Here is a 21,273-nt window from a genome sequence, read left to right on the forward strand (position 1 = left end):
ATATATACACATACACACGTATGTAAATGTATAATAATAGGTATACACATACGCACATATTTTAAAATATAATTTTAAATAAATAATTTTAAAACCCAGTAATATGCAGATATTTCCACAAAGAGAAAAATCCTCCATAATACAGGGAGGAAATATCTTAGTATTTATTCCCATTTGTAGTAGTTAGAAGGAGCCCTGGTGGCTCAGTTGTAAAGCACTCAGCTGCCAACAGAAAGGTTGGTGATTTGAACCCACCAGTGGATCTGTGGGAAAAAAGACCTGGTGATCTGCTCCTGTAAAGATTACAGCCTAGGAACACTGTGGGGCATTTCTACTTTGTCATACAGGGTCACTGTAAGTTGCAGTCAACTCGATGGCACACAACAACAACAACGCAGTAATTAAAGGACCCTGGGTAGTGCAAATGGTAGCACATGGGGTCACCATGAGTTAGAACCGACTCGACCTCAATGGGTTTGGGGTTTTTTTTTTTTTTTTTTTGGTGGTAGTTAGTAGTGGGGAGCCCTGGTGGGACAGTGGTTCAGCATTCAGCTGCTAACCAAAAGGTCGGCAGTTTGAATCCACCAGCTGCTTCTTGGAAACCAAACCCTATGGGGAAGTTCTACTCTGTCCACTGTGAGTTGGAATCAACTTGACGGCAACGGATAACAGATAACATGTAAAGAGGGGCCTAGCTCATGTGGCACTCAATAAATATTTGGTGAGTGAATGGTTGAGCATTCAGAAGCTGCCTCTGCACCTGTAGGGCAGGCGTTTTGTATTGGTTGTAGAAAAATATGGATTTTTGAGTCTCAAACCCAGGCTTGAATCCTGGTGCTGTCATTTACTGTGACTCTGGATCACATTGCTTAACCCCTGTCTGGGTCTCAGCTTCCTCGTTAGTACGACTGTGTAATGACTTCTGTTTCCTAGTGTGTTTGTGAGTATTAAATAAGAAAATCTATACACATGCACACACCTCCTGTAGGGTCTGGTACGTGGCAGATACTCAAATATTAGTTCCCTTGTCCTCTCATTGGCTGTGTGGGTAGTTTGGCTGTGGAGCAGATTTGGGAGGGATATACAGGAGAAAACTGCTTTTCTGCATTTTGAAAACATGAGTGATGATGTAAGAATCAAGACGTTATATCATGAAGTGATTTTTCTTCCCTTGCCTCTTTTCTCCGTAGCTTGTGTTTAGCTTCAATGATAAGCTTTTTGGCTTACTGGTGAAGGATATTGAAGCCATGGATCCTAGCATCCTGAAGGGGGAGACTTCGACAGGTAAAAGACAGAAGGTATGGTTTGTTTCTGATATTGGCATCTAAGCCATCTTTGTGATGTGACTTATGTAGATTAATAATATTTTCCTAGCCGTTCTCTTACTCATCAGTTTCTTTCATATTGTATACTTTAAGATAATAGGGAGAAAAACATTGCTTGTTTTATATGTGTATGTGTGTATAGTTATTAAAATATATTTACTTGGAGACCTAATAAAAACTGAAATTTGCATAATGTGCTTGTCATCCTGGTTGACTACAGATGCTGTTTATTGTAGTATAGTTAAAATGTATTTGACTAAACAATAACAATAAGAAAGACATTATCAAAAAGACAGAGACATTGAAATAAAGTAGGAATAGTAGGAGGTAGCTATGAAAGAAGTAAATGTAACTTAGATGCTAGTTTGGAAAATTTGCTTTGCACAGAGAGACCTTATTTCCCCTTCATTTTCAGCCTTGTTTAGAGAAGTCCAAATGTCTGCTATTAGACTAGCTAATTATTGTCTTTCTGTACAGATTGAAGTAGGCCTGGTGGTTGGAAACAGTCAAGTTGCGTTTGAAAAAGCAGAAAATTCATCACTCAATCTTATTGGTAAGATTATAGTTTTTAGAAGATTCTGAATGAAGTGGGGCTATCAGTGTTAACATGTGACTCAACAATGGTGATTCTCAAGTGGGGAAGGAAAAGAGGCACATCCGTTTAAGAGGATTTGTCATAAAATCGTGAGGTGTTTCATGTCTGTCAGATGTGTTGATGTAGAAAAAAAGGTCTGAGTCTTCCTCTAGATTACCATTGTCCAACAGAAATACAATGTGAACCACATAATGAAATTTTTTATTTCCTAGTAGCCACATTAAAAATAAGTAAAAAGAAACAGATAAAATTATTTTTTTAACTTTTAAGATAATTTTAGGCTTACAGGAGAGTTGCAAAAATATTTGAGAGCTCCTGTATATCCTTCACCAGCTTCCCCTGATGTTAACGTCTTACACAGCCTTAGTACAGTTACCAAAACTCAGAAATTAACATTGTTACATTGCTTCTAACTAAACTACTTGATATGGATTTTGCTGTTTTTTTCACAATGTTGGTTTTCTGTTCCAGGATCTCATTCAGAATCCCACGTTGCATGTAGTTGGTTTGGCCCTTTAGTCTTCTCCTGTCTCTGACAGTTCCTCAGACTTCCATAACATTGAGAACTGGTCAGTTATTTTGTAGAATGTCCCTTACCAGGCTGTTGTATTAAATAAGATAATAGCATCACTTCTGGTAGTGACTGAGTTGAGTGATGAGTGCGCCGGTAAAGTCTTCCCAACAGATTCATAATTCAGCCCTACTCTTGCACTGTAGCCCTATTCTATTATAGTAAAACAATGCAGGTTGGTCTCTAAGAATCGCAACTCACCAGAATAACAGTGTCATCAACTATATAGTAATTCTAATTTTGAGTTAACATAACTATGTTGATGTCTACGCTGACAAAAAAAAAAGAGGATTTTCATGGATTGCTATCCTCATCATCATATCCAAGGTTACTTAACTTTCTTTGAATGTGTGACCTTTTTTTCTTAATCTGTAAATTATTATTTCCTTTCTTTTCCCTTGCTGTTTTCCTTAATTATGAAAGAAGTTTTTTTTTTCCTGTAAAATATGAATAGGCAAAAGGAAGAAAATAAAACACCACTTATAGTCTCTCCAAGGAGCCCTAGTGGCCCAGTGGTTAAAGCAGTTGGCTCCTAACCCAAAGGTCGGCGATTGGAATCCACCAGCTCTGCTGAAGAAAGATCTAGAGAAAGATGTGGCAGTCTGCTGCCATAAAGATTACAGCCTTGGAAACCATGTGGGGCAGTTGGGGCAGTTCTACTCTGCTCTGTAGGGTAGCTGTGAGAGTCGACTTGGCAGAAACGGGGTTTTTGTTTGTTTATAGTCTCTTCCATGCGAAAACAACTCACACACTGGAAGTTTTAAAAATGTGATTCTGTTTTCATACTGTTTTATAATCTACTCTTTTTGCGTAACATATTTAAAGGATTTTAATAAATGCATCTCTATAACATAATTTTCAATGACTTAGTGTGTATTAGAGATATAGGACCTAATTTCCTATTATTGAGACAATACATTTCTGAAGGAATTTGTTTCTTCTTATACACCTTTTGTAAAATGCCTTTTCTAAAGGGAGTTGAATGGCTTCCATACAATGCAGGTATTTCTAAGCAATCCATGAAATTGTGTGATTGGTATATTTTCATTGGAAATAAAATTATGTAGTGATTTGGCAGAACATAAATTATAAATTTGGCCACGAGAGGGCAGCAGAGTATAAGAAAAATACTTTGATAGCTGCCTAAAGGAAATCTTGGTCCACAAAACTCCAATGGTAAAAACACCATGTAGAATTCACTTTTTCTAATGTGACTTTTCTTCCTTGATTTTATAAAAACTGTTAAGATTAGTTTTTGTTTGTTTGCAGTTAAGTGTACTAAAGTACTTTATTCTTTGTGTTTGATACAGTAAATGTGCTTCTTTTGAGTGACTTTAGGTGGCGCTCTGACATTGAAATTAGATCATTTTTATCTGCTTGTGATAGAATTTGTAGGCATGAATTTTATAATCCCAAAGTCTTTAGAATGATTGTAGACTCTTGTGTGCAAGTGAAGAGAAAACAAATAAGAAATCAAACTTATTCAATACATCCTTTCAGGCTAAGGGGTTATATACCCAATTATAAACTTAATCTAGATAAATGTATGTGTTTTTAAATACACTTGCTTTAGGAGTCTTGAGGAACTGCTAGATTTCAGTTGCATTTCTGGCAACTAGTGTTGTCTTCATCAGATATACACATGGTGTTTCTTTTAATCAAGTAAGTTAATTAACTTGGTTAGGATTCAAGGTTAATAAAACCAAGTTCCGTGGATTGATTACAAATGGATTACAGCATAGGTTAGCTTAGCATTTTGAAAATGTATTACTGACCTCAAATAGGGACCACACAAAGTAGGTAACATAGCAAAACTCTTCCTTCTTATTAGAAAATCAGCTAAGAGCATGTTCTTCATCTTTGTGTAGGGCTGCTGCTTTTTACTCATTGAGGATGCCCAGGGAGTTCTCTCTTCTTACACTTAGTAATGAAGTTCTTGTTTCACATTTGATTGTTTTTGTTTGACACAGGCAAAGCTAAAACCAAGGAAAATCGTCAGTCTATCATCAATCCTGACTGGAACTTTGAAAAAATGGGCATAGGAGGCCTGGACAAGGAATTTTCAGATATTTTTCGACGAGCATTTGCTTCCCGAGTATTTCCTCCAGAGATTGTGGAGCAGATGGGTGAGTTTGAAAGGGAAGATTTATATTGTTAAAAAAAATTAATGTGATGAAGAATCTCTTTTCAGTAATGCTGTAAAATTATTTTTCAGACCTGCCAAAGTATTTTTCTGTTTTAACTTCTTTTTTTTTGATAAATAGCTAAGTTTTCTGGAAACCCTTAAAAGCGTTAAAACTTTTAAAATTACATTTTAATTCTATGGGGAAATCATAGAATTTGTGGTTGCCCCATTTTATTTATTTATTTAGGATATTTTTCTATAGGGCATATTTAGAAATTTCGTCTGACTCTGAAGATCGATATGGGTTGAATTTACCTTACTGAATAATCATTATCTATTAGACTGCAGGCAGTGTTCTAATATTAGCTGCTGCTCCTTTTTATTGTGCTATTGCACTGCTTCATTGGTACATATTCATACCTAGTAAAATGGATATCTGGCATATTTTTAAACTAGCTAAATTTGATCGAAAAAGACAAATGCAGGATATATATAGGCATTCCATATTGTATACAAAGAAATACCTTATTCACTTATCACTTTCTTCTTGAAGGTTTATTTAATGTGTCTATATGAAGTGGCTTTATTTGCCCTAGTGGTAATGCTGTTTTCATATCCATATCATAGGTTGGATTGGAATGTGAGCAACAGAGCAATCTAAGAAAGGAATTTGTAACATAACGCTTCTGGCAGACTATTAGTATGAAAACAGTGTCCAAAAAACTGAAGGAATATGAATACATTACTCCCCTCAGCCCCATTATTCTTTATCTTCAAATTGCTACTGGGAGATAAAAGTATATTCATCATGGTGGGGATAAGAACTGCTTTCTAGGCACTAAGTGCTTGGGTTGTATCAGCCTCCTATTGTTGGTAGCTTTTCTGCCTGGTTGCTCGCTCTGATAAATTACAGACATTGCACACACCTGTTCTCTGGGTAAAGGTCGAGTTTGGAATTGGATTAAGAGAAAATGACAGAGACCCTCATCACCTGAGTTTTATACTCCTCAAAATGGCACTGACAGGCTTTTTTTTTATCTGAAAGATACAAAGACCAAGTCCATAAAAAACAGAATTTTAATTGGGAAAATAGTAAAAATATGTGACAGTTCACTATCTTGGTAATACGTATTTTGAGGCACAATTATTCCATAAACCTTTGTGATCAAGACATGGAAATTTGTTTGAGTATATTTTGGATATAAGCAGAGATGACAGGATGATTCCAAATTTGCTAACTTATTCTTGTGGAATATTTTTACTGATTTTCAAGACTGGGCCTGGTTTAGAAAGGGTTCTAAAGATTCTGTTTCTTTGAACATTCATACTCTTCAGCCAACAAGTAGAAAAATAACTGTTTCTGTAATAAGCCATGTCATTTAATTATAAATACTCTCTCACCATTTGGGAGCTGTTGAAACTCCACTTATTCAGAAACTAGTTTTCTGTTTGTGCGTTAGGGCCTCTATCTGAGGCCAGGCAGATAAATGCATAAAGGAGTAAAACTCTTATCAATTTGTGACTTTTTGCCAGCTGTGACGTTTGAAATTAAATCAGAACAGGGTTGGGATTTATTAGTGAATTTCATCTGTGTTGCTGCCATCTGTATTGAAATAAGTTGAATTGTAGTAGCGTGCTTTGTTGTTGATGATGTGCTTTTTTGATTGAGTACTGTGGATTTGAATTTTGTTTGTGAGTGCTACTGCCCAGAACCTTTTTTATGATTTATCTTTCTAATATTTTTACACTCATTTAGCTAGACAAAAAAAAAAAAAAAAAAGAGTTTTCCCTTTCTAAAAAAAAAAAAAAAAAAAGCTTTTCTCCCTTGTGGTTTTTTGCCATCCGGAAGCACGTGTTCTCAATTTGATTTCAAAGACAACTAGTGTAAAAAAAGCACATCATCAACAACAAAGCACGCTACTACAATTCAACTTATTTCAATACAGATGGCAGCAACACAGATGAAATTCACTAATAAATCCCAACCCTGTTCTGATTTAATTTCAAACGTCACAGCTGGCAAAAAGTCACAAATTGATAAGAGTTTTACTCCTTTATGCATTTATCTGCCTGGCCTCAGATAGAGGCGTTTGAGCTGAATTAAAAGATATTGTCCTCTTTATTTTGAATGTAGATTCTGAGTTTCCTAAAACTACTATTTTAGTGGTGAAATGGCTGAGAAGTAATTCTTTTTGCTACGCATGTGTCATTCCCTATTTTTCAATAGAGGCTTCTTTTTTCCTTTGAGTTTTGGGGGAATTACATAGTAGAATGCTTCGTTGCATTCCAAGTGTAGTGCGGTTATGAAGTTCTCATTAAGCTTTGGCAGAGGTATATAAAAGTACAAATTACTACATTTGAACAGAATATAAAATCAACTTACACAAGTTCTTTCTATACATACTCTATGTGCTTTTACCCTGTCAGGTGGCAACAAAATTGGCTGATTTTTCCTCTGTCTTTGTTAACTAAATAGACAAGTCCTGGTGGCACAGTGCTTAAGAGCTTGGCTGCTAACCAAAATGTCGGCCGTTCGAATCCACCAGCCACTCCTTGGACACATTATGGGACAGTTCTACTCTGTCCCGTAGTGTCGGTTTTGTTGTTGTTGTTGTTTGTATGGTTTTGGAATCTAGCTGGACACTGGGTATAATGGTTAAATCAATTCAAATAAAAAAGAAAATAGTGATTGGGAAAGAATAATTTATGTAGTTTATGAGTTTTTGTTTTGATTTGTTTTAAGCAGAGAACTTTTTTTACTTTTTTACTTTTGGCTTGAGACCAAATTACTGTCTTTATTATGGAATCTGGAGTCATGTCTACTTTGTAAACAGAAATCTTAACCAAATGAGTCTTTTTGCCTAAATATAAATTTTACAAATTCACAAAGTGATAAATATAAAATTTCCTTCTCTTCTGTCATTGTGTTTATAAGATTGATAATTATACTTTTATGTAATACAGTTCTTTACTTTTTCTTGTAAGACTTTTTTGCCTTTTCAAAATTGAAAATATAGTTTAGATACATACAAAATTTGCTAATGAGATACGAACTGAATGACTTAGGCGTAGGCACACAGTTATGCTGTAAAATTAGGGATCAGTTGAGGTAATACATGTCGCTAGAGTCGGAATCGACTCAACAGCCATGGGTTGGGTCTGGTTTGGTTTTGAGGTAATATACATGTCCTAGGGATTCCAATCTGTTAGTTTCTATCTTGAAATACTTCCAAGTACATAGTATGTACCCTCTCATTTTTGCTATGATATTTTTATGTAATTAAAATCAAGGAAAACCTTAACGGGAAAAAAGAAATCACATAAAGCTCTGCAGACAGAGGGATAAAAGCCACGTATAGAAATAGGAAAAGGGATTATTTAGGGGGAATATCACTTAGGTTTTTGTTGATGTTGTTTTAATCAGTATGATGGTTTAATTTTTCCTTGTCTGTAACAGTCGGGATCACCCAAACCCAAGTGCAACAGCTCTTCCTTGGAAATATATGAAAGCATTGGCAAAGAAAACTAGACCTACGTCTTGTGCTTAGTGGATACAAATTACTAGTTAGAATGACTTTCAATCCTCATTTTATGGAATAATAGAAGCCCCATTTAAGCCTTGGGGTACTAACGTAGGCATCAAAAGCTGGTCTCTGGAGGTAGATAAATAAACTCAGCAGCTGATTGCTGTCTCTGAGCATATCCAGGTGCCAACTGAATATACAGACTTCTTTCTGTTCAGACATTTACCACACTTTCTCCTTTACATGCAGTTTTGTGGTGAGTGCTCATGATAAATATGGTGATTGGTTGATTACCTCAATTCTCTTATTTTAGCTGTTTTGTTGGCAAAGGTAGAGTAACTGCAAAGAAATGACATTTTTCAGCATCTCTGGCAATGACCTCTAAACGGTAAATGTCAGAGCAAAACAACAAATCCTTTTTAAAGAACAGTGGAATAATTGTTAAAGAATTATTCAGTGTCTCTTCATGGAATCTTGGGAATAAGTTCACCTCTACCCAGGGAAAGGGGCTTTGGCAGAAGTCATCCAATTTAGAGCTGAAAGGAAGAGGGTGTGGAGACCCAAGACCTCAAGCCTCACACTGTCTTTCCACAGATCTCTATAGCTCATGGATGTCTAGGCCACCTAGTGGGGAGGAAAGCCACTCGTTGTGGTGTTGTGCCCCCATTCTTTGAAACTGACACTGTTTCGTTTTGGTCCCCTTTCTGCTGTGCCTCCCTCTCTAAGCCCATTTTCAATCTGTATTTTCAAGGTTTCTCCTGAAATTCTAGAGGAAAGCAGCTCTTTTCTGATATCACAAGTGGAACTGCAGTTCCTCTATAAAGTGGAGGTGCCAAGAAGATAAGGAGCCTTTCAATCACACGCAGACATCTTTCACATGCTAAGAACAGTGCAAATAAAATATAGTGGAAGAAAGGGCACTGAGATTTTGTACATGCCATATTTGGGAGGGAAGGAGTTCTTGCTAAGATTAACATAAACACTGACACTCTTAAAATGCATTTTCATACCCCCACTCTTGTGGAGAGATTGCAATTTAAATGGGGGTTAAGACATCTAGCTGAACTCCAGGGCTCTGTAAAAGGAACCCTAAGGCTAAAGAGCTTATCTGAAATTTGAAAAAGAAAAAGAAAAAAAAAAAAGAAGCTTTCTGACATTCATCTTTTTTCCTTGTATTAGTCATAACTTGCTTTTCAGCTATATTTTAGATTTTGAATGCCAACATGACATCTGTTGAAGTCTGCCTGTAATTTATTAGGAAAGGAAAAGAAAGCAATTGCTCACTAGTTAGAGATGCAGCCCTTCCCCCTTCTGATTTTCCACTGAGTACTTATAGATGATACCTGGATCTGAGGAATGTAATAATTTACTCATTCTAACTTCCCCTTAGGACATTTATAAAGTTTGGTGTTTTGTTTGTTTGTTTTTGTTTTTTTAAATTAGAAGAAGATAGTTTATAACTATGTGATATCCAAAATATCTAGAGCAGGATTTAGAAACAAAAGCACGTACCCTAAAAAATACTGTAGGTACTTTTTATAAATTGAATTTTTTTTTAACCTGAAATCAGTTTTTCCATTGGTTTCAATTTTTTAATTTAAATTTATATTTGAATAGAAATAATATAGCTCTACTTATATCTCAAAGTCAAACTGTATGTAAATTCGGCTGGCATTTTTAATTTATAGACACACTTTAGAAATAAATCTTTTGGGGAGGCAGAGCTGTCTATAGAGTTACCAAGGGATTAGATTTGCTGGCAACTACAGATGAATTACTGCTTACAGATTAGCAATCAGGTCACTACCAAGTTGAAGTCTTAAGTGTTAAATGTCCATCAGTAAGAAAATGATTAAATAAGCTATACTACTTCCTCATCATGGAATACAGTGGGGCAGATCTTAAAATGATACATCTTTAAATGTACTAACATAGATATTTATGTTAATAAAAATATATAAAATGGAAATAAATGCATTACAAAAGGCTCTAAGGATACACATTAAATTGAAAAAAGTGGTTACTTCTAAGAAGGGCAAGTTAGGATGGGGGATAAAGGAAGACTTTTGTTCTTTTACTCTATAGACCTGTATGTCTGAATGTTTTACTAAGATATTATGTTTCTACTTGTATAATTTAAATAACAACAACAAACAAAAAGATAGGTAACATCACAGGCTGTTTCTCTCTTGTGGTGGCTCCACCACTAGAACAGCAAGGGACCAGGGGAGCAGGTATGCTCCACTTTTCTCTCAAGCTCCCTGTGGAGGAGATGAGGGTGAGGCTTAAGGGCGTGGACTCTGAGGACTTTGGTGGCAGTCCCTTACAGCAGGTAGGGACTTTTCTATTTAAAAGATGAAAACTCTTTCTTGGTATATAATAAACTACTTCCTCCCATTACTTTTTGCATTATAGTAATAGGTATTACTAATTTGTCTTCTTTCCAAACTGTGAAACCATTTGTATCCAGGCCTTTAAGTCTAGCCTTTAAGCAGCTGAAGAAGCATTATAGAAGAGAGTGTGGGAGAAGGGCGAGCAGAGTTTCTGCTTTGAGGAACTGTGCTTAAATTTGTTTTAAGTCTTCAAAAGTCTTTCTGTTGAGGATTCTACCTCATGTGACTCCTAAAGTGAAATGGTTGATCTTTTCTTCTGCTTTACTCCCATATTTAGATTGGTTGTAATGAATGATGGCTAATACTTACATAGTGCCAGGCACTGTTTGAGTATTTTTTATATGTTAAATTATTTAATCCTCATAACAACCTTATAAGGTAGATACTGTATTATTCCCATTTTATGGAAAAGTAAACTGAGTCTCAGAAAAGTTAAATAACTGGTCCAAGTCACACAGCTAGTAAGTGGTAGAATCAGATTTGAATCCAGGCAGTCTGGCCTCAGAGTCCAGGTCCTTAACCCTTATGCTGTTCTCCTATCATGAAAGCCCATCATGTAAAATCATTAAAACAGGCCTTCTCAGACCCACCTCTTGGGGACCTCTGAGGAGGCCTTTCATCTAGCCTAGAGTATTTTAACTACAGCACCACTAGCATTTTGGGCTGGATGATTATTTATTGTGGGGAATTGGCTGTCCTATGCATTACAGGATGTTTAGCAGCATCCCCAGTTTCTACCCACTAGATGCCAGTAGCACCTCCTCCCACCCCAGTTATGACAACCAAAAATATCTTTAAACATTGCCAAGTGTCCCCTGGGAGGCAAAATCACTCCTAGTTGAGAACCACTGATCTAGTCCAATGCCTGGACCCCTCTGTTTATAGATGCAGAAACTATGGCCCAAGGTCATGAAGGAAGTTACTTACCTAAGTTCGTACAACTGATAAGTGGCACAGCTGGGATTGGAAGTCGGGAAGTCTCGTTGCAGAATCTGTATTCTGAACTACTACTGCCTCTGGATATCAGAGAGGCAAGGCGGAGATTCAAGTAGTCAATGAAGCCTTGAATTTTATGATAAAGAGGATCCCTGTGATGAGTAAATAGGTTCCCCTTTTGCCTTTCTTCCTTGAGAAATCCTCAAAAAAATTTACAAAGCTTCCCATATAGGAAGGTTCAGAGAATTTAGACTTAACAAGTTTGGGGGGTGAAAAGGAAGAGAGAGACTATTATACATGCTACTCCATGGATGAACCTTGAAAACATTATGCTAAGTGAAATAAGTCAGTCACAAAAGGACAAAGATTGTATGATCCTACTTACATGAAATGTCTAGAATAGGCAAGTGTATAGAAATCAAAGTTTATTAGTGGTTACCAGAGGCAGGAGGGAGGGAGGGAGAAAAGAAGACACAATGCTTAGGGGGACACTGAGCTCTTCTGTTAAGGGTGATAGAAAAATTCGGGGGCGGTTAATGGTGATGGTTGAACAGCATGATGAACATAATGTCACCGAACTGTACATGTGAAGATTGTTGAAATGGCAAATGTTTTGTTACCTATATATTTTACCACAATAAAATAAACAAAAACAAACAAGAAAAAAACCACTGAAGATCTATAGGTTTGCCTTCACCACCACCATTTCCTACCTGCATTTACAAATGACAGCCTTAGCGTTCAGAAATTATTAGTACTTTAGGAATTTAGTAGAAGTCTGCGTATCGAGTATGTATAGAGATAGTTATAAACTACAGAAATCTTTTGTATTTAGATATCAGACAAGACAACTGTTTAAACGTTTCTGGCACCTCCTCCTCTGGCCTACTTTCCCTTCCTTTGGAGGGGGTGGGGAATAAGGCAAGTGGTAGATAGTTAAACAACCTCCTCCTCCAGATTAGAGGCTTTTTCTCAAATCTGCTCAATGATCAAAGCCATGAGTATATTGACTGAAAGCACAAGGATCTCTTTGTCTGTTCTGGTTTTAAAGTTTGAGTAGAACAACTGTCTCAACTGATATTTCTTAATTTTCTTATTTCTGGTGGATTTTCTGGAACTTCCTTTGAATGTGGCACAAATCATCAAACTTATCTTGGCTTGGAATAAGAAGTATAAGTGCTCAATATGGGGGAGTGAATGAACTCTGTAAGACACTGAGGTATTATAAATACACTACTTTTCTAGTAGTCTGATATATTCAAACTGTCATGAGCTCAAGAGAGATGAAGAATTGGTAGCAGGACTGTAATGCCTACTAACTAATAACTGGTCCACTTTTTTTTCCTATGTTTTTTGACACCTATTGTAATATAATACAGAAAGGAAGTGGTTGCTATGTCAGAGAAGTTCTACCCTAAATGAACTGGCAAACTAGAGATGAGACATAAATGTTAAAATTAAATAATTATTTAAAAGTTGAATAACAGAACCTAACAAGTGATATTGAAATCTAGTATATGATTAAGTGCCAAATGAGCGGTATAGGTAAGTCTTATAGGAATTTAAAGAGGGACAGAGCTTGAGTGAGGCCCTAAATGCTGAGTGGTTTTGGATGAGAGGGAAGGGATGCATGCCCATATCCTGGGAAGAGTGACAGATAATGCAAGATATAGAATTCATGACATGAACCAACCGAGCAGAGCAGTTGTGAAGAAGCAGAAAATAAGATTAAAAAGTTAGGTTGGGGTTGGGTCAAGGAAAGCTATGAATGTAATACTCGGGAGGTGAGAACTTTCTGGTATCTACTAACCCTGTTTAGCCTTCCAGACAGACTTAGATGCTTCTCCTAATTTACCCCTGTACCTTGTATATATTTAGAATCTAGCGTTCTTAACGTATTATAATTGGTCATTTGCATTACACTTACAAGTCACAGTTTCTCAGCCTCAACACTATGGACATTTTGGGCTGAATAACGCTTTGTTATGGGGACTATCCTATGCATTGTAGGATGTTTAGCAGCATCCCTGACCTCTACCCACTGGGTGCCTAAGGGTTTCCTCTCCCCAGTTGTGACAAAATCACCCACATTGAGAACCACTGCTCTAAGGCCTTGGAAGGTACAAGTGTAATGTCTTTTTATCTGTATATTATCAACATCAGGGTTTGGAATGTGGTCAGCAGACCAGTACTGGACCATTAACTATCATTACCAGTTCATGATAAAATAAATATCAGAAATTGAGAATAAACATTTAGAAACTTTTATAGCAATTTGACGTTGCCGCAACATTTTTTATTGTGTTTTCAAAAATATCAGTCTGCAATGGATTAGAAATTTAAAGGAAAAAAACAAAACAAAACTGGGCCTTAGCCACAGATAGTTTGAGAAGAACTGCCCTACATCAGTATTTGCTAAATTAATAAAATTTGAAAAATTATTATAATGGGAAGTCATTGGAAATTTTTCAACAGTAGAATAAAGCAATTAAAGTTAGTGTATTAGGATAATTAATATGGTTATTCTGTGTGAAATGGATTGTTCTAGAGAGGAAGTGATGGACTGAATAGGATATGAGTAGCCTATATTTGTCCAGTTGTGTGGTACCTAGAACAGGAGTTAGGGTGATGGCAATGGAAAGAGAAGAAAAGATATGAAAAAAATTACAGAAAAAGAAATTGATGGAATTTGGTGATTAGTCATTGTGGATGACAGAATTGGAGGAGTTAGTAACGGTGGAGATAGCATTACAGAATTTTGCAAGACCAATGACCTATATTCATTGGAAATACATTTTTTCAGCATAAACGGTGACTATACACGTGGACATTGCCAGATGGAATACACAGGAATCAAATTCACTACATCTGTGGAAAGAGTCGATGGAGAAGCTCAGTATCATCAATCAGAACAAGTCCAGGGGCCGGCTGCAGAACAGACTGTGAGTTGCTCATATGCAATTTCAAGTTGAAGCTAAAGAAAATAAAACATGTCCACGGGAGCCAAAGTACTACCTTGAGTATATCCCACTTGAATTTAGAGACCATCTCAAGAGTAGATTTGATGCATTGAACACTAATGACCAAAGAACAGATGAGTTGTAGGATGACATCAAGGACATCATACATGAAGAAAACAAAAGGTCATTAAAAAGACAGGGAAGAAATAAAAGACCAAAATGGATGTTAGAAGAGACTCTGAAACACTCTTGACTGTAGAGTAGCTAAAGCTAATGGAAGAAATGATGAAGTAAAAGAATTGAACAGAAGATTTCAAAGGGCAGCTTGAGAAGACAAATTATTATAATGAAATGTGCAAAGACCTAGAGTTAGAAAACCGGAAGGGAAGAACACGCTCAGCATTTCTCAAGCTGAACGAACTGAAGAAAAAATTGAAGCCTCAAGTTGCAATATTGAAGGATTCTATGGGGAAACTATTGAACGATGCAGGAAGCATCAAAAAAGATGGAAGGAATACACAGAGACACTGTACCAAGAAGAATTGTTCGATATTCAGCCATTACAGGAGGTAGCATATGATCAAGAACCGATGGTACTGAAGAAGTCCAAGCTGCACTGAAGGCATTGGCGAAAAACAGGTCTCCAGGAATCGACAAAATAAAATTGAGATGTTTCAACAAAGGTATGCAGCCCTGGAAGCGCTCACTTGTCTGTCAAGAAGTTTGGAAGACAGCTACCTGGCCAACAGACTGGAAGAGATCCATATTTGTACCCATTCCAAAGAAAGATGATACAGCAGAATGTGGAAATTATTGAACAATATCATTAATATCACAACAAGTAAAATTTTGCTGAAGATAGTTCAAAAGCAGTTGCAGCAGTACATCAACAGCGAACTGCCAGAAATTCAAGCTGAATTCAGAAGAAGACATAGAACGAGAGATATCATTGCTGATGTTAGATGGATCTTGGCTGAAAGCAGAGAATACCAGAAAGATGTTTATCTGTGTTTTATTGACTATGCAAAGGCATTTACTGTGTGGATCATAACAAATTATAGATAGCATTGAGAAAAATGGGAATTCCAGAACACTTATTTGTGCTCATGCAGAACCTGTACGTAGACCAAGAAGCAGTTGTTCGAACAGAACAAGGAGATACTGTGTGGTTTAAAATCAGGAAGGGTGTGTGTCAGGGTTGTATCCTTTCACCATACTCATTCATTTTTGTATGCTGAGCAAATAATCCAAGAAGCTGGACTATATGAAGAAGAATGCGGCATCAGGATTAGAGGAAGACTGATTAACAACCTGTGATATACAGATGACACAACCTTGCTTGCTGAAAGTGAAGAGGACTTGAAGTACTTACTGATGACGATGAAATACTATAGCCTTCAGTATGGATCACACCTCAGCGTAAAGAAAAAAATGCTCACAACTGGACCAATAAGCAACGTCATGATACATGGAGAAAATATTGAAGCTATTAAGGATTTCATTTTACTTGGATCCACAATCAATGCCTTGGGAAGCAGCAGTCAGGAAATCAAAGGAAGTATTGCACTGGGCAAATCTGCTGAAAAAGACCTGTTTCAAGTGTTAAAAAGCAAAGATGTCACTTTGAGGGCTAAGGTGCTCCTGACCCAAGCCATGGTATTTTCAATCACCTTGTATGCATGGGAGAGCTGAACAATGAATAAGGAAGACTGAAGAAGAATTGATGCATTTGAATTAATGTATTGGTGAAGAATATTGAATATACCATGGACTGCCAGAAGAACAAACAAGTCTGTCTTGGAATAAGTACAGCCTGAATGCTGCTTGGAAGGGAGGATGGCGAGACTTCATCTCACATACTTTGGATATGCTATCAGGAGGGACCAATCCCTGGAGAAGGACATCATGCTTGGTAAAGTAGAGACTCAGCAAAAAAGAGGAAGACCCTCAGTGAGATCAATGACACAGTGGCTGCAACAATGGGCTGAAACATAGCAACGATTGTGAGGATGGCACAGGACCGGGCAGTGTTTTGTTCTGTTGTACGTAGAGTCACTATGAGTTGGAACCAACTCAAAGGCACCTAACAACAACAAACCCTGACCCATGTATCAGTGGAAAAATGTTGAAAATAAGAAAATTAGGAGGACCTAGTTTAGGGGACATGACGAACGGTGACTTTATTTTTTTATATTCTATGTTTATAGTAACAACTAGACACATGTAGATAGACATGTCCAAATATTCATTAGATTTTTGAGATAAATGTTTTATATCACTGCGCATATTTTCATTACCACAAAAAGAAACTGGAAGCTGAATTGAAGATTAACTAGTCCAGTTGCTGTCAAGTCAGTTGCAACTCATGCAGAGGGTCAGTGTAGAACAGTGCTCCATAGGGTTTCAGGGGTTGATCTTCAGAAGTAGATGGCCTGACCTTTCTTTTGACGTCCCTCTGGATAGACTCAAGCTGCCAACCTTTCAGGTAGCAGCCAAGCGCATTACCATTTGCACCACCCAAAGACTCCGAATTGAAAATAGATAGAAGAATTACTGAAATTTTAGTTTACTGAAGGCTGGCTCAGTCAATCTACACATGTTTAAGAAGCACACTGTTGATCACTCTTTCTTTAAATACCCTCTTTACTTGACTCTTTTCATTCTAAGTGTTTCTGGTTTTCCTTTTACCTCTCTGGCTTTTCCTTCTCTTTTATGGATTCTGCTTTCTCTTCATTTCCCTTAAATATTGGGGTTTCTGAGGAGTCTGTGCTAATTCTTTTCCTCACTCTAATTATTCCTAAAGTTGATCACATCCATTTCTATAGCTTCAATTAGTATCTTTATGCTATTAACTCTCAAATATGCATTTCTTCCTCTGTCTCAGTTTAGAGCTCTGCACCTCACAGTTGCAACAGTATGTTCAAAATTAAACCATTCATTTGTCCCCTCTGTCCTTCCCAAATATGCGCCCCCTCCTGTGTTTTCTATCTCGAGCAGTCATTCCACCATCTACACCCAGTTGCTCTAGGCAAAAATCAGGACCCGTTTTTTAACTCCTCGCTTTCCCTCACCCCCTACTTCCAGTCAGTCACAGAATAGATTGTCAATTCTGTGATCTAAATATATCTCAAGTCTGTCCACTTCTCTCCATCTCCCCCCGCCACTACCTTCCTTAGGACACCATTATCTCTTGCCTGAATTGTTCCCTAAGCCTTCAGTCTTGCCCTTCTCTAATCCATTCTCCACACTGTAACTGGAGTGATTTTTATAAAAAGGCAAGTCTGATCCTGCCACTGTTCTGGTTAAAACTCTTTAGCAGCTCCCCTTAGCTCCTTACGTGGCTGACAAGCCCTATGTGATCTGGCCCCTGCCAGATTCTCCAGCCTCATCGCCCAGTCTGTCCCCGCTCCCCAGACTCTGGGTTTCAGCCAACCTGTACTATTTTCAGTCCCTCTAATTTGCCATGCTACTCTTACCTCTGTGTCCTAGGGTATTTTTCCACCATCTTTTTATCCAACTTCTGTTCATCCTGCAGGCCTAAGCTTTAACCTCACTTTTTCCAGAATGTTTTGGCTTTAGTGCTACACCTCTGTGTTCCAGTAATTCCCTGTATTCAGTCATGCATTATTACATTGTATTATAATTGCTGATCACATTTCTATAATCCAGCCCCCCTCTGCCTCACTCCCAACAAACATAATATAAATTCAGTAATGGAGGGAGTTTGTTTACTTTGGTCACTAGTGTATTTTCTGCTCCTGGCATGGTACCTGGCTCATAATATGAGTTTTTGGGAAATGAATAAATGCCGAGAACTTGATTAATCTCTGTTGTAGAACACTTAGACATTTAGACCCAGGCCTGTCCTCAAAATGCTTACAGTCTTTTTAGGAATAACGCTATATTTGCAAGTCCCAGAGTAGAATTGTATAAAGCATATGGCACGTTGTGAGCCAGATGAGCAAAATAGGCCGTCTGGAAAGCAGCAGATTCATCAAAGGAGTCGACTTGAGCCATATCTTGTGAAAATCAGAGCAGATATGATATTTATGGCTCATTTCTAAATATATGTAGATCCTCTTAGAGTCTTTCTTAATCTAGGAAAGATACCTTGGATTGGTCTCAGATGGAACAAGATTCCAGAAATAAGAAGTGGAAAAAGTATTTTGCTTCGGCACTTGTCAGCTACATTTGCTTCATTGGGAACTGCCATTCTTTTGTTAGAGTGCTGTGTTCAAATTCAATTGCATCAGGTTTGTGTGTGTGTTTTCTGTTTTAAAAATTATAAAAGTAATGCATTCTCATAAAACGAAACAGATGCGCAGAGTAAAAAGTAAAATCCTCCTTCACTTTACCCACCCCAGTTTTACACCCTCGCCCATAGGTAGTCACTGTTAAGAGATCAGTGTGAATCTTTCTAGACCTTTTCCTAAGCATATGTAAACACATGTGTTTTTTTGACCGCGTGTACTCATGTAGTTCTATTTTTTATTTAAAGGGGATCACAGTAGACACTGTTCTGTGATTTTTTTTCTTTTTCTTTTTTTAACAGTGTATCCTGGGCTCTTTTCCATGACCAAAGATACAGATAACATTTTATTCTTTAAAAAGATAAATAAACCCATTGCCATCGAGTCGATTCCAACTCATTGCGACTGTATAGGACAGAGTAGAATTGCCCCAGAACCCTAAAATCTCTGAGCCCTGGTACCCTCAGCTTCAAATAAGGATGATATTTGCATTAATAGGCTTATTGTCAGGGTAGCATTAATGTGTATATAACTTTCTAACAATACCTGTAAGGCACCCCATAGATGTTAGTTGGTTGCTATTAAATTGCCAAAAGGTGGTTTTATAGCTCTGGAAAAGGTATAAATCTTTAATCCATTCCCTTTAATCAAATGTTAAGATACATTTCCTTCTTATCTTAAAGTTTTGTTGGTGTTGAAAATAGTTAATGCCTTAGATTATCCTCTGATGCGGTTTTGTAATTACCCATTTTGAACAGTGTTTGTTGATAAGGTAGTCAAGGGGACACTTAGAAATATTTTTTCTTTATTTGTTAACTCATACTTTGGCTGATTTATATTTACTTTTTATCACATTCCATCAGAGAGGAGCTGATGAATGCTCTACCACTTCTATAAATCTTGTCAGTTTCTTATGCGTGCTGTACTGACTTGGAAAAACAGCAACCATCTTGATGGACACAGTAGAGAAGGGGATGTCACAGGAAGGGAAGTAAGGGAAAGAATTAGCAATAGTGTCAGCAAAAAAGCTGCCCAGAGCTTCCACGTTATTTGGGAGAGTCACTCTACCATGATTCAAACAAGACTTTCCTTGGAGTTCCGTATGATTTGTTACTTGAAGCAATCTACCTTTAATAATATGTTCATAATTTAAAAAAAAAAACACCTGCAAGAAATTTGGGTTTTGTTTTTTGCTTTTTAAAGAATTAACATGGTATTCTTTCAGGTTTTTCAAAGAAGTTAGAGTTGACAGCAGTAAATCTCTTCCATATACCATTTTACTAATAATGTGGAATTTGATATTGTAAGTTATTATAGATGATGTATCAAACACTTGCAGAATTATTTGTGCCTAAATTACTCACCAACACCTCTAGCTTTAATACAGTATCTTTTCTCTGGACAAGTAAGAGTTTGAATCCTGTTCTTATTCCAGAGTGATTGAAAGCTGATATATAAAGATGCACACATCTGTAGCTTGAACTTCTGTGCTGTTCATACATGTATTTACTCGATTTTATCCACAATGATATAATTTTTTTTTAAGTTCTTTGATTTTTAAATCTACCTGGAATCCTGTCATGAGGGAGAAATCTTAGCGAGACTTAAGAGCCTTTTGATAATGAATGGTTACTATGGAATAAACCTATAATTAGTCGGCTGCTAATCCACACATTAGGTATATTCAGTCAAATCTCAAATATACATGGGAGAATTATCCAAATTGCAGATTATTAGTGCATTCCAGGGACATTTCCATGTTGATCCACAACTACTCTTCTGTCTGACAGTTTTCCTGCATTATTGGACTTCTCTTTCTATAAAACTTTTTATTGGTACTTCTTGCTTTTCTGTCTGCTACCTGATTACTTTGACTTCCTTTGTAACTCTTTATTTAGGCAGCTAGTTGTGGCTGTGACGAGCTTAGAAAAAGGGAGACAAAAACCAAAAAAAACAAACCCATTGCAGTCGAGTCGCTTCCAACTCATAGTGACGCTATATAGAGGACAAACTAGAAGCTGTCCCATGGGATTTCCAAGGCTGTGATCTTCTTTTCTGTTTTTAGAATTTTTTTTTTCTTTTTTGTGCTTTAGATGAAGGTTTATAGAGCAAATTAGTTTCTCATTAAAAAATTAATTCATACATTGTTTTTTCACATTAGTTGCCAATCCCACGACATGTCAACATTCTCCCTTCTTGACCTTGGGTTCCCCATTACCAGCTTTCCTGTCCCCTCCTGCCGTCTCGTCCTTGCCCCTGAGCTGGTGTGTCCATTTAGTCGCATTTTGTTTTATGGGCCTGTCTAATCTTTGGATGAAGGGTGAACCTCAGGAGTGACTTTAGTACTGAGTTAAAAGGGTGTCCAGGGGCCGTACTCTTAGGGTTTCTCCAGCCTCTGTCAGATCAGTAAGTCTCGTCTTTTTTCGTGAGTTAGAATTTTATTCTATATTTTTCTCCAGCCCTGTCCAGGACCCTCTATTGTGATCCCTGTCAGAGCAGTTGGTGGTAGCTGGGCACCATCTAGTTGTGCTGGGCTTAGTCTGGTAGAAGCTGTGGTATTGTGGTCCACTAGTCCTTTGGACCAATCTTTCTCT

General features: G+C 37.2%; 1 protein-coding gene across 2 annotated transcripts in view; it reads left to right on the forward strand.

Moving 5' to 3' along the window:
- The window catches only part of NSF (N-ethylmaleimide sensitive factor, vesicle fusing ATPase), a 170,171-nt gene that overhangs the window by 48,553 nt on the left and 100,345 nt on the right, over window positions 1-21,273 (forward strand). For both annotated transcript variants that reach the window (XM_004374265.1, XM_023729398.1), the window contains exons 6-8: window positions 1,191-1,298; window positions 1,803-1,878; window positions 4,462-4,617. In XM_004374265.1, the coding sequence (XP_004374322.1) occupies window positions 1,191-1,298; window positions 1,803-1,878; window positions 4,462-4,617 (340 nt within the window). The remainder of the gene's footprint in view (window positions 1-1,190; window positions 1,299-1,802; window positions 1,879-4,461; window positions 4,618-21,273) is intronic.

Source organism: Trichechus manatus, unplaced genomic scaffold (assembly GCF_000243295.1).
Source record: "Trichechus manatus latirostris isolate Lorelei unplaced genomic scaffold, TriManLat1.0 scaffold00028, whole genome shotgun sequence".
Lineage (NCBI taxonomy): Eukaryota > Metazoa > Chordata > Mammalia > Sirenia > Trichechidae > Trichechus > Trichechus manatus.